The sequence below is a fragment of the Aulonocara sp. 'chitande type north' Nkhata Bay genome, linkage group LG17 (genome assembly GCF_057382095.1).
Source record: "Aulonocara sp. 'chitande type north' Nkhata Bay isolate Kocher_YH1m ecotype deep benthic linkage group LG17, A_spYH_male_GT1.1, whole genome shotgun sequence".
NCBI lineage: Eukaryota > Metazoa > Chordata > Actinopteri > Cichliformes > Cichlidae > Aulonocara > Aulonocara sp. 'chitande type north' Nkhata Bay.
Genome location: NC_141360.1, coordinates 40477371 through 40491265, shown reverse-complemented (window position 1 = coordinate 40491265; position 13895 = coordinate 40477371). Strand labels below are relative to the sequence as shown.

At 40.5% G+C, this 13895-nt stretch overlaps 1 protein-coding gene across 1 annotated transcript; it reads right to left on the bottom strand.

Annotated features, from left to right (window-relative positions):
• Window positions 1-5613: 5613 nt before the first annotated feature.
• pdcb (phosducin b) lies at window positions 5614-9896 on the bottom strand. The gene is made up of 5 exons (XM_086268617.1): window positions 9698-9896; window positions 8734-8806; window positions 8514-8575; window positions 7171-7319; window positions 5614-6987 (listed from the first exon to the last, which is right to left on the bottom strand). The coding sequence occupies exons 3-5, from the start codon at window positions 8557-8559 to the stop codon at window positions 6472-6474; spliced, it is 711 nt and encodes a 236-aa protein (XP_086124743.1). The 5' UTR covers window positions 8560-8575; window positions 8734-8806; window positions 9698-9896; the 3' UTR covers window positions 5614-6471.
• Window positions 9897-13895: the final 3999 nt, after the last annotated feature.

The window sequence follows — 13895 nt, the reverse complement described above, 5'->3', positions numbered from 1 at the left end:
CAGCTGAAACATATGAAATCATAGGTTTATTTATTCAAATAATTAATCATTAAGGATGTTGTGTTAGGTGGAAACTGAATGTGTACAGATTATATTTGAATAGATTAAATTTAAAGTCATTTCACTCATATAACAAAATTACATTGAAATTGTACATGTGATGTGTGTATCTGTCGATCTAGCTAGCTGCCTATTATGATGCACATGCAAGTTTTGCTTTGTGTCCTTATGGATTTACAGTAATAACTTGAATATCTTTATAAATGTGATTCCTCTGCTCCGTACAGGAGCAACAGAGCTAATCTTATCTTTGAGCTACACCCTTCATAACTTCATGCTCCGTATTACACAGCACATTTAATTACTTGTAGAAGGTTGAAGTGTGAATGTTTTCTTTTTATGTGTGCAGCTGTGTGTGTTTTTTCCTTTCTTTTGTTACACAGCCACTTGCACTTTCACTTGGTGCTCTTGGGTGGAATTTCTTCGGAAGTCTCAGTTTCAGACATTTTACTGTGTCCCTTTGTGACATAAACCTTGTTGGTATTCAGAAACTGTTGAGACTAGTTGGACAAATACCTCAGTGGCTTGTTGGTTCATAATGAAAATGAGACTTCCATGAGACAAAAGCGTGAACACGAGAAGTTTTAAGGCAAACATTTGCTGCAGGCAGCGGAGCTATTTTCTGACAGTCTGCCGTCACGCCTGGATACCAACGTGTACAGTAAGCTGCAGCAACATTACAGTGAAAACCTCTTAATCTGAGTCAACCATACCAACAGTTGTCAGGACTTGTCATCAGCATTAAAGGCAGGAGCATGGACACTCCAGCCTGTGGTGTTTGAATTTAAACAGATGTGATTCATGGTTATGGGGACATTTACTTAAATCCAGCAAAGATGAGAGTACTTCAAAAGAACTTTGCAGGAAGTTAATCCTTTGGAAATCTAGCCACTCATCTCTTACACCATCCTTGACATTTTTTCAAGTTTCGGTCCTTTCATTCAGTAAAGTGAGCCTAGCGTGTGAAACATCAATAGGACCAACCCAAAAGTAGGAGGTGGGAGCCTGCTGTGCACCATAATTTATTTTTCTGCAGCCGTTCCAGCTGTGTTACTCATTCTCATCCTCCACTGAGTCCTCCATCCTCTATCTTCCCCATTTCTTTGAAAAGTTTGCTCCCCCCACCTTTGTTTTGGTAACAACAATCACGTTCTGTGAGGCCGTGTTGCTGTGGCGGTTGCATTGCGTTGGACTTTATTCCACGCGTTCAAAAAGTTGCCCCTTGTTTGTACTGAAAGCTCACCAGGCCCAACACTCACATCATCACTTCATCGCTGACCTTCATGAGTCACGAGGATCTTAACAACATATATAAACAACTTTACTTAAAATAGGTTTTCTTACAGGCAGTTAAGTCATCTCCCAAACATCCGGTGTCCATATTTGGTCTAGCGTGCTTCCAACCGGGTGTCCTGCTGTGTCATGACATCACCTCAGTTAAACTGTTTTTTATGTGGGTGAACTAGAGCGTGACAGATGGGCTTTCCAAGACTCCAAACATAAAAAAAGCACAAAAAAGTGTTCCAATTAGCGAAGGAGTATAAACAAAGGGGGGACCAAAATGTCAGGATGGGGGTGGAATCAGGTGGTCGGAGCATGGGTAAACAGTGAGATAAACATTTGTTTGAGTGGAGCAGTGAGTCAGGTCATGTATGGGGTCTTTTCCAAGAGGAAAGACTTACTGTATCTGTGTAAATGTTTTTCTGGACTTCACTCTGCAGTTATTCAGGAAACTCGGCTCATGTGAGGCCGACCCTTCAGATAAGCATCGAGGTAAAATATACCCTCATTTCTTTTTTTTTTTATTTTTTATTTTTATATTCTTTATTTCTACAATATTACCTCATAAAGATGATTACAGGCATTAATTAACACAGTTTACAAGAGAAAAACGAAACAAAACGAGAAGAAAGAAAGACAGATAGAAAGAAAGAGAAAGAAAAAAAAAAAAGGAAAAAAAATTATATATATATAAAATAAAAGGAGAAAGCTCTGTCGGGAGTAAACAATTAACTAAATTGGTGGTTTCAAGCTTTAAAGAGAAAATTCGGTTTATAGGTATTAACGTATTGGACCCACTTATCCCAGCACAGATGGAACCAGGCCATCCTGTCATTAACATGAGCTGTTACTTCCTCCATCCTATATATCTCTAACGTAATTTCCCACCATAATGACAAAGTCGGTATGTCTTGCGAGGACCATTTCTTTGTTATACATTTCTTACTTGCAACCAATAAAGCGCTTAACAGACATATGTCATTTTTGGACCAGTTCTGCGGTATACAGCCAAAAAAAATTGTCTTCATATCCTGAGGGAATGTACAGTTAAAAATGCCTTGTAATATACCATGAATGTCTTTCCAGTAAGTCCGTAGCACAGGACAGTCCCACATAATATGGGTGTGATGGGCTCCTTGGTATCCACAGTTTCGCCAGCACACGGGAGGATTCCCATCATAGTGAGCCTTTTGACATGGAGTGATAAAGAACCTTATCAGAGTTTTCCATCCGAACTCCCTCCAGCTTTTGGAGGAAGTACTCCTCCATTGCCATTCCCACATCTGAGTCCATTCTTCCCTAGAAATACACATCCCTCCCTCCTTTTCCCATAACATCTTCACATAATCAGTTGAGTGTGGAAGCTTATTCATAAAAAAATTGTACCAAAAAAAAATGAGTCTTGTGTCAACATCCCCACTGTACGCCTGTCTAAATAAAGTTACCAATTCCACGTTAGTATTTGACATCTGACCGATTGTTGTCTTTATATAGTGTCTTATTTGCAAGTATCGAAAAAAATCCTGTTTTTCTAGATTGTGTCTCTGTTTCAGCGTGTCAAAACTAACCCTCATTTCTTAATGGCGTTAAAAAGATCTTTCCTCAGCTCTTCCAAGATGACTCACTGTGTCTTCTGCCTCACTCACTTGTGGCCAAAAGCCAGGAATAGATGGTTGTAGATTGACTAAAGTGTGACTTAAACATTGCACCATATTATTAGGAAGTCGATGGCTGTCCTGTTTGCAAACAGTGCTGTAGTAGTCGAGACGTGACGTGTTTGGGCACCCTGAACCACTTTCTGCTCCGATGGCTTCTGTGGAAAGTATCCAAAAGATTTTGATAGAGACGCTATGGTGTAAAAATGATGCAATAAAAGCTAGAGGCTATGCAAGTCATGCGAGATGCGCTACTGTGGAATGGCAAACACACGTAGATCCTTAGAGGAATATTTATAAGAGTGTAACAGTTTGGCAGCTCTGGCTTCAATATTCATTAGAAATCCTTCTTACAGGCAATTACTGTATATAAGAGACTAATGTAATTTCCCCCCCAAGGAAGCCACAACCCCCCCTCACCTGAGAAAGTTTGAAATAAGCTTGGACGTTCTTTTCCAAATTTCTAAATCACTAAAGCTACAAAACCTACAACAAATAAAGTGACCCCCTATTAGTCAAATTTAACCCTTTTCTTTGCCTTACAGCAGGGCTGGGCAACTCCAGGCCTCGAGGGCCGGTGTCCTGCAGCTTTTAGATGTCCTTGAACCAACACAGCTGATTTAAACGGCTAAATTACCTCATCAACACGTCTTGAAGTTGCAATCATGTCATTCAGGTGTGTCGACCCAGGATGAGATCTAAAACTTGCAGGACACCGGCCCACGAGGCCTGGAGGTGCCCAGCCCTGCCTTACAGCATGAAACCTGCCAGTTCAATTAACCTGATACGTCCATGATACGTTAGGTTGTGGGACCATCTTTACCAGCAAGAAGTCTGGAGTCTGAAATGGTCATCACTGCTGTGCTCTTGGTCATTTGTCCTGTCACGTGATCCAGTTTCAGCTAAATTTTGTATCTGAAATTGGACATGAAATTGGATTTCATACATGATTCAGTGACTCCAAGGTGCCCAAGTCCTGTGGCTGTAAATCAAACCCAACTCATCACCCCTGCGCCGCCATGCTTCACAGTCAGCAGGAAGTGTTTTTGCAGATATGCTGTGTCTATTTTGTTTGTTAGATGTCACACATCTATTCACACAGAATAGAAGGTGTTTGCTGTTAAACCATTTTAGTGTTTGAGTTCATTCACGACAATTTGGTGCGATACTCCAGTAACTGGGACCGGTGGTGGCACTTGGTGAGCATATTAGAGCTTCATAGTCCAAAGGTAAACTGTGCCTCTGAGTCAGTGCACAACTCTGACGACCTGGGTAAGTCCTCCAGGGGACCTCTTCAACTTTTTCTCAAACTGTTATGGAGTCGAAGCATCGCATTAAATGAGAACACACGGATGAACTTTCCCGGAAACACATAAAACTGCAGCCTTTTCAGATACACGCGTGCCCGTCACTGAGCAATAATGTCCGACACTCCTGCTTTTCAGTCAAGCTGAAGATTGTCGAATCATTGGTGGACAGAAGATTAAAAAACAAGTCTGATAAATGAAAACGATAAATGTAGTAAGAAAAGCAGTAAACTAAGGACGGCCTTTTGAGAAGAAGGAAGCATGAACGGTAAATGTGTCTTATTTCTATAAAGCTTCTCTATTTTCTCAAGTGTTGTTCCCAAAATGTGGTTTTAATGATTTGATTATAAGTTAAACAAAGTAAGTATGATAATATAGTTCTGATAAATTTACGACGAGATGGAGGAAACCTGTCTGGAGGCTGTCTGAGCTTTAAGAGGCGAACTGCGTCTCGAAAATACACACATAATAACACAAAAACACTTACCTTCCATAAGAATTTATATGATCCTATTATCTACTTCATGACAAACCTTGTTTCCTACAGGCTGTTTGATTTAGCTCACTGCAAATTAAATTGTGGGTTATTGCAAGTCATCACTGAAAAGGAAAACAAAAAATTAAGTTGTGGTTTCAGCATGCCAGGAGGAGTTCAGGGGGTCACGGGTGAGTCAAGTCTGTGCTTCGATACAGATGAAGTTATCATACACGCGACAGCATCCGTCTGCACACTATTTTTCTTCCGTAACCTTATGCAAACTTTTGAAAACTTTCTTTTTCTGATCCCTTTTTGAAAATTTTACTTCATTTCAAGATGAGTTACTAAACTCGAGAGTATTTACACCAGGCCTTTTAATCTACGCAAAGTACACACACTTAAACTAAAGGGTTTAAGTGTGTGGAGTGTAGACAGAGGTGGTGGGAGTGAAGGAAAAAGTCGTCAGATGACAGAGTAAAATTCTTGGCTTCATCTCCTGGCAAATTCTGAAGTGATCCTCTGCTGTGTGAAATTTCACTGTATTTTAGTTTTACTAAGTATGAATGGAAAATGGAGAAAAGCCTCGCTCTGTCCGAAGGCTTAAACACATTTGAAATCCTAATTTTACTTCCTCTTTGAGCCGCAAATGAAACGTGCAATTTCTACAATTCGAAAAAGCCCAAACTCACTACTTTATAACCACGTGAACAGGAACTACTAATGCAAGATGTTGTGGACTCCATCAGCGACTTCCTGGCCACAGTGGTGAGCATTCTCACCCTGCCTTTAAAACCCCCAAATCTATATCGTGTATGAATGAAATGCAATGGCAAACATTCGATTTTTTATTATTATTGTTATTATGACTGACAGGAGTATGTTTACTTAAATACTAATACAAAGGTTAAAGGGAAACCTGGCGTGAGCAACTTTAAATGCAATGATGTTGACACTGTGCTGAGTCATGACTTGTGGGGTAAGATTACACACAGGAACCCCAACATTAACCATTTCCTTTTTTGTGACTTCCTCCATTTGTTTCCAATTCCCAGTATGACCTGTGCAGACATGAATGAACCCGTCTATGATCACAGTGATGAAAATGAAGCTGCGAAACGTTGATCTTTTTCTTACTTCCTCTGTTTTTAAATGCTGTCAGAGCACCCGGGATACATCAAACATACACGTGTAACACATTTGGGGATGTCTGTTTGTACAAACCCTGATTTTTTACAAGCAGCCTGTGTAAATCTCAATTGAATCGAATATAAAAACTACAAAAAAACCCTGTTAATCATTATTTTTACAAGTAGATACAGCGTTGGAGTCAGTGTTACAGTTTTGGCTTGTATCGGGGTAGTGGTGAGGGGAGTTGTGCTCTCTCTCTCTTGCTCTCTCTCTCTAAATATATATATTTATATATATTGTATTAATAGAAGCTGCTCTCCTCACATTACTGTAACTGTCTCGCCCATATTCTGAAGCACCCATATCTGGGTCACTGATGTTTCGTCATCAACTGGATGTCAATCTTTTCCTTTAGACAACAATCCCAAAACACTAGAGCGCTGGTGGAGATGTTACGCTTGCCTATTTATTGAAACCCAGCTCAATATTTTCATATTTTAATGTAACTGTCTTTCTTAGATCTTTCTTCCTTTGGTTCTTCATCAGCAGCCAAACTCTTCATTTACTCTATGTTGTTCTCTTCATCGTCTTCCATCTGAGGCTGCTCTTTCTCTGGCAACAGGCCGTAGCTGTTGAGGAAACCCTCCACGTCAGTAGCAAAGAATTCCTCATTTAGATGCTGTGTGCAGGACAGGAAGTTTCCCAGTAGCTCTCCAGCTTTGTACACGAGCAGCGTGGGTAAATATTCATCCGAGAAGCGCTCGGCGGCACCGGAGGCGACGGCGTCAATCTTGCAGAACTTTACGGTGGGATACTCAGTGGCCAGGCAGTCAAGGCAGCTGTTGAGTGCCTCGCAGCCTTTAATCCCATTCTTGTAGATGTGCACAACCACAACCGTGCTGTGATGCTCCTTTTCAATAACTTCTAGGAAAGCCTCTCCACTGTCCAGGTCATACACGCCTTCAAACCTTGGCCCAAAGCTGAGCTTGTCATGCATCTCTTGCATGCACCGCTTTCTGTAGCTCTTTAGACATCCTTCATCCTCCTCCTTAAGCAGTTCATACTCTTGGACACTCATCTGAAGGAAGTGTATTAAAACAGTAGTTACATTTTTGGGTTGATATTTATGTGCAGCATTTGGAATGGCAAACATTTGCTGCTCGAGGCCAAAGTTTTCTAAATTAACTGAGAATTTCTACAATTTCCTGCACATTGGAGTTAAGAACTGGTTTAGCGCTGTGGGAACTGGGTTGTGTCATACCTTGCGGTTAAGGTTTCCTCTGGAGGTATCTTTTGCTTTGCTGGGGGATGACATTTGTCTCAGCAGTTCCCTTTTTGCAGGATTCAAGTTTTCTTGCTCCATGCTTTCCAACTTAAACCTCCTCCAGTCATTGATCACCCCTTTGGGGCCTACGGAGAAAGCAGATAGTTGTTTGTGTTCAGGGAAATTACTAATGTCTGTGCTAAACTATTTATGAACGCAGAGTGGCGAGAACGAAACAGGAGTGGGAAGGCAGATGCTTCAAGAGACAGGATTTAATTCATGTCTGTCAGTCCTGCGTGTGGGAGCTGTGCTTTTATAAAGCAGCAGTCATACAAGTCTTGGTTTTAACAGTGATGTCGTATATATTTATGTTTGAAACCACTGGTCACGCTTATGGATAAGGAAGTGTACCAGTTACCTCCGTGTTGCATAATAAAAAGAAGATTAGCATCTGTTAACGTCTTACAATCCTCCAGGTCACTGATGTATGGTGGCTCTGAGAGGCCAAACGGTCTGCAACTTAAGAAAACACCAGCAATAAAAAAAATGCTGCAAAAGCACACAAAACACAACGGAAACAGGAAAAAAGAAAACAGAAATAGAAAAAACAAAAACGGAAATAGGAAAAAACAGATTTCCAAAAGCACAAGGGAAGTGTTTGTGGGGAGACAATAACTCGACGGACCAGTTGCAGTTTTTTCCTATTTTTGTTTTCTTTTTTCCTAAATCCGTTGTGTTTTGTGTGCTTTTGCAGCGTTTTTCTTATTGCTGGTGTGTTCTTAAGTTCCAGTCCGTTTGGCCTCTCAGGGCCACCGTACTGATGGCTTGTTTAAAGCTTTGATTTTCAAACAATAAAAAACATCCACAGAGAATTTTATTTAAAAAGATGTGCAAGAGTGTCAGCAAACTCTTCTTCTATGTCTACACTTCAGTTTAACACACACGGCCCAGTTTTATAGAATCGTCCGTGTGGTAGATTGGAAATGTTTATGACCGGAGAACTGTGATGCCAAAATTCATGCTTGAGATTTAATTTGAACAGTAGCTTGTCCTAATTTCTTAAGATATGCTTGTTTACCATGTGACTCAGACACATCCTAACCCATGTCAGGTTGCGTTAGGTTGTGTTTGAGCCACAGCCTGGCCCTAATCTTTGTCAGGTTGCTGATGAAGTGGTGGACGTGAGGTTGAAGTGCCCAGACTCTGCAGATTTACACTTCGCTCTGCTTTTTTACTCTAAAAACGATTTTCTTGATGAACAATCTCATAGTGTTTGTGAAAACACCATAAACACAAAGTGTCAGTTCCTGTGTGAGGTTTTAAACGCCATGTCGCCTCACCTGTTTGGGTCGCGGTCTCTTCCAAGTCAATCAGTCGCTCAGACATTTTCCTGGTTGGTTAGCTGGAGGACGAAAATCGAGAAAATGCCGACATGGCGCCATTAATGATTTAGATAATGTTTGGGTTGTCACTGCAACAGATTTAGAGTCACTGCTACTGGATATCCGGTGACTTCCACGATTTTTAATTAAATTAATGCAGTCTAAGAGGATTACTGACCTGCGGCAGACTTGCGTGCTTGCTGTAAGTCCTTAAAGCTACTGCTTGAAGAATGAGCTGATGAATGTGGTCACTAAAATCATGAAACGCAATCATAAACACAAGATTACAAAATCACAGTGATGCTGCAAATTTAGTGATTAAAACAGATGTGTGAATGCAACAGAAACTACACATTTAGATGCATTAGCATATTCTTATTGCAAATATATTCTTAGTGCAAATACTGGTAAAATTACCATCTTGCTAAACTTTTGACCTTCGCACTGCTTCCTAATGTCTCTGTGATGCTGCTGTTTGCACAGGTAGGTTGGCCTACATCCACCTCTATGCTGTAGCCAATATCTGATTGGATTAAATGATCTGTCCCCAGGGTTCCAGGTACTGCAGTCCTGCTTCCTGTATGCAGTCACAATGCTCATCTGGGGTAATGATCTTTATGACGGCAGGTCTAAGTTCCTCTAAGGTCACAGTTTGCAAGATGTAATTTTCTGTGATTAGCTCTAGCATTAGCAAATGGAGCTAGGTAAACAGCCTATACTTGTTATTATTATTACTATTATTATTGTTATTATTATTATTATTGTAGGTCTGTTTCTCTGTGTGTTGGTGAGAAATTGACGTCTCGTAACCATCTGACTTCCAATTAGTCACAGACCCGTGACTAAACTCAGCACTGTCAGAATGAACTCTTTGTTTGTGTTCTGCGCAGAAGCTTTTACTTTAAGTCATCAAAGAAACGAAATGAGAATAAACAAAAACAGCCCCTTGGATACATAACGTGGCAACATAATGTAAATTATACACATAAAACATAAAAAAGGCCCCAAAGTCTGTGTATGTAAGCAAAACACACTGACCAAATAACTCGTATACTTTAAATGATTTTGTTCAAAACTCAACTTCACATTTCTAAACCCGCCTGTGTGACTTTTTACTGCATTATTAACAAAGGTTGTCTTACCTCCCACGGTCACAGTGAGGTCCTCCCTTTGTAGCAGCAGATAACCTTGCACTGATCTCCACTCAGTCACTTCACTGAGCTATCTGTTGCTGGACGGTGTGTGTTTTTGCGTGCTTGTGTGTGTCTATTCCAGCCAATGAAATTGGTCTAATGGAGATTTCAAAAGCAACCCGGTACGCCGAACAGAAATAGAGCGCAGATCCTAAGAGGATTTCACTTCAGCAATTAGAAGACTCGACTTGATAAAGGCCTGACTACACTCGACGAAGAAAGAGAGAGAATGACAAAAAACTGAAAGAAAAACTTTTCTTTTTTAAAAAGCTTCTTTTCTTTTTTCTCCCATATCGCACATTTAATGCATCACTTGATCAGGCAGCTGATAAAAGCCATCCCTATTCAAGAGCAGTACACAAGAGCCACTGTGTTACATTTTTTATGAGCAGCGCATTAAGAGTTAACTCGAGGAAAAGCACCATATCCCCAAGATGAACTTTCAAATAAAGTGATCCTGTCTGGAATTCAAAGTTCTTCCAGGCATAGAGCTTCACACGAAACACATGACGGGAATCTTTCAAAACACAAAACACCGCTAGCTAAGGGTGGGGAATATCTAGTGATATGCTTTGTCATGTGCTTCCCGACTGTTTTCCACACAAAAATCCCACTCATTCATTTCTAAAACCTAGATTTCCCTCACAGGTAGATTGGTCGTTACGTTTCAGAATTATGTAAAATTTTATTTTGAGGTAAAAAAAAAACAAACAAAAACAAAACAATGTCAACATGTGATCCTGTTTTATTCACTGGTTATAACCAAGTAAGAAATACTGAGAATATTAAGAAACACAAGTAGTAAGAACAAAGCAGAGACAACTGTGAAAGTTGTGTGTGGTTAGGTAATTAAGTTCTTCAAGTTAAGACAGAGTTCAGCACGAGCTTATAAAACCTAAATTCTTGTTATAGTTTTGTCATGTAATGCGTGTTGTCTCCTTGCATGTCTCCACAGCTCAAGAATTTCCGCTTTTAAGCGACAAAAGAGGAAGACGTGATTTCCTTTGGTTTAAGAATGTATGCATCTGTTCCTCAATATTAAAATATAACTAACTAATATTACTAATCAGGAGGACGTTTATATGGATAACAAAGCAAATTTTATCCCTTCCTGTTTTTATATTTTCCCAAATACGAGTGCTTGTTACTGATCCTTAAACAACAACATTACGCAGTAAACTGGTGGCACACAGTGACGTAAAAATGGTAAACACTTTAAGTGGAAAAAGTATTTTAGTAAACACATTTACTTTCCATTGCAGTTGAACTTTGCTCATCTGCCCAAAGCATCTGAATATCATTATCTTCACAGCAGGTATTTGTTTCCCTTCAGAGCAACATAAATGCAGGAACTGCACCTTTCAAGTTTTACAATTTCGCAAGTTTACGTGCGAGAAGGAATCCCCTCTTTGCACTCGTTGCCTTCATGCATCACTGCAAGCTTTCCGTTCCCTGAGTGCTGAATCACTGCAGCGCATTTAGGAAGGGCAAATGCTCGCCACACCCACACGATATTTTCTGCTACCGTGTTTGGCTTTTGCCCTTCATCTCTGCGTCTGTGTCCTGTCTTTATTGGCTTAAGGGATTACTGGACTTTTTTATTTAGGCACACAGAGCATGCATGTCAGGTGGGGTTCCATTATTCTCAGTCACTCGTAAAGCCCGGGTTGCTTACAGTGGAATTCGGCTGAATATTTTGCACCTTTTGTGCTAAAACTGTCTGTCAGCAGCAGCTATCTATCTGTCTGAAGGTTCTAAAAAAAGAGCAGCGACTATTATTAACGTCAACAACTGTTTTTAATGTGTTGTTTTAGTAACTTTTGTGAGAAAATGTGCTTTCAGTTGAATTCTTGTAATGAGCACAAGGTCAAACAGCCCACTGCAAACCTTATATGTATTAGTGTTTTTTCTCATTTTAATAATGAAAAATACAAGTGACCCAAATGGATCTTCTCATTGTGTAATGGCTAACATAATAGCATACTGCCAGTGTACTGCTAGCTCTGCGTCCAAGCCTGGATAATTGTGGAGGGTTTTGTCATCTGGTGGAAAATCTTTGCCAACTACGACATGGAAGATTAGGATTTCCATACTGGATCGGCTGGGGAAGAGTTAACAATGACTGCATCTGATGTTGTTGGCCCACATTAGAAGGTGTAAACTGTGTTACTGTTGGCCGAAGACAAAATAAGAGTAATGGAAGAAGATTCAGAGACAGAGAGGGAAAGAAAAGCGGGAGTGTGGAGGTTAGACTAGAGGCTTTAAATGTAGGGACTATGAGTGGTAAAGGAGAGCGTTGGCTGATATGATGGAGAAATGGAAGGTAGATAAGGTGTGTGTGCAGGAGACCAGGTGGAAGAGGAGCAAGGGTGCAAGCTCTGGAGGTGGAGTCAACTTGTTCATCATGGCATAGATGAAGAATTGGAGTAGGGGTAACGTTAAAGGAACGGTACATGAATAAAGTCGTGTAACTGAAGAGTGTTGGGCTGGATCATGGTTGACTGGTAGATTGGATCAGAAGATGAATGTGTAGGTGAAGGGAACAGGGGTGATTAGGGGCTGTTGGGTATGTATGGTGCTGGGGAGAGAAATGGTGGTCGTGGATTTTGTGAAAACCAAAGCAATAGCTGAGATCGGGTGACAGAGGAGTGTCGGGAGGTGCACACCAGGGGGACTACAACTTAGGCAGAAGGTGCAAACTGAAAGCGACAGGAGAGAGCAGGTTGCCTTCCTCGGTCAGGTTTAGGGATTAGAGATGTGATCAAGCTTATCATATTAAAATTTGGGACACATCGTCAGTAGTGGACCTTGGATTCATCGGATGTTTCGGCCATTATCACCTGACACCCTCATCCAAGGAGGCCCTGCCAGGGTTGGTCAGGCCCCACAGTGTGTCACTGGTTTGTGTTAAAATTGTTATTTCTCTTCTTCTTTCTTCTGTTTAGTTTTCTAAAGTTTATTTTCTTCTATCTATTCACTGCAGCTGAGAAGTAATACTTACCTCTTTAATATTTATGGAGCCTCACTTCTTCAAAGGGATAGAAAAGGAAGTAGATACGATCACTGAGCAGGAAGCTATGATGTATTCTTTCATCGTGCTTGTACCACTGAAATCTCCTCCACTGTCATCAGATCCCTTAATTGGGATCTGATGTCATGGTCTAAATATGAAATTAAAATATGAAATACTGAAATACTAATAAAAAAAATTCACTTATCAAATGGGAGGTTAAAAGAGCAGGCGATTGAACACTACCAGGGATGTAACTGTGCACGTGGCTCTGTTATATCATCGGTAATTCGATCGCTTCCCTTGGCTGTAAAAGGTCAAGACAAGTCGAGACAGCCCTTGAACACTAGAGGTCAGCCTTCATCCTAATTCATTTGACTTTCAAAGCCTGTAAGGATGGAGACAGTTTCTCTCATTAGCTTTTTCTCCAGCTGAATTCCTCACAGCATTTCTTACTTACGACCAACAGAAAGAGTATTTCTGTTTCTGTCGATATTTGAAATGTGTATTTAACACACAGGCAAATCATTAAGCACAGCTGGTTCCCCTTCACCATTGTAGTCTTAGAAGAGTAAATAACGTAACCCACTTTTCCGAGAACTAAAAATAAGGTTTTAGATTCCATAGGTTGCATATACAGCTGCACATAAAGTTGCATATGCACCCACTTACTTAACAAAGATTTTCTTTGCCTAGTACCCTTACATTTCTTTTGCATTTAATGCAGAATAACATTTTATCGACTTATTTTTGCCCAGTCCTCTCGCATTTTGTATTTTGTGATATTGCGGTTTGGTAAAATAACAATGAAAATGTTGAAAAATTTAACAAAAAACCCAACTGTCACGGTCCTGGGTCTTATGACACATGAACACATACAGTCTGCCCCAGCCAGACTGTGACACCAACCTCTTCACAGTTCAACTCCAGAAACATCCTGGCTCCTTATTTCTTGATGACGCGCCAAAGCCGCCATGCTTTTGTTTGGTTTATAAATACGCATTTACATCTACCAGCATGCCAGGCGCCGGGTCATTTAAAAGGTACATCAGATTGATGTTTTTAGGTTTCAGTGGCAGGTGGGGAAATAATAAAATAGAGACCAGGAGTAAACAAAACGATCGTATGCGTCATCTT

What these genes read in the sequence shown, in the direction of transcription:
- pdcb (XM_086268617.1), bottom strand. Translation starts at nt 8,559, where the DNA reads ATGTCTGAGCGACTGATTGACTTGGAAGAGACCGCGACCCAAACAG. An exon ending in AGAGACCGCGACCCAAACAG is followed by an intron (nt 7,320 to 8,513) that starts GTGAGGCGACAT and finishes CTTTCTCCGTAG; the next exon opens with GCCCCAAAGGGGTGATCAAT. An exon ending in GAGGAAACCTTAACCGCAAG is followed by an intron (nt 6,988 to 7,170) that starts GTATGACACAAC and finishes CACTTCCTTCAG; the next exon opens with ATGAGTGTCCAAGAGTATGA.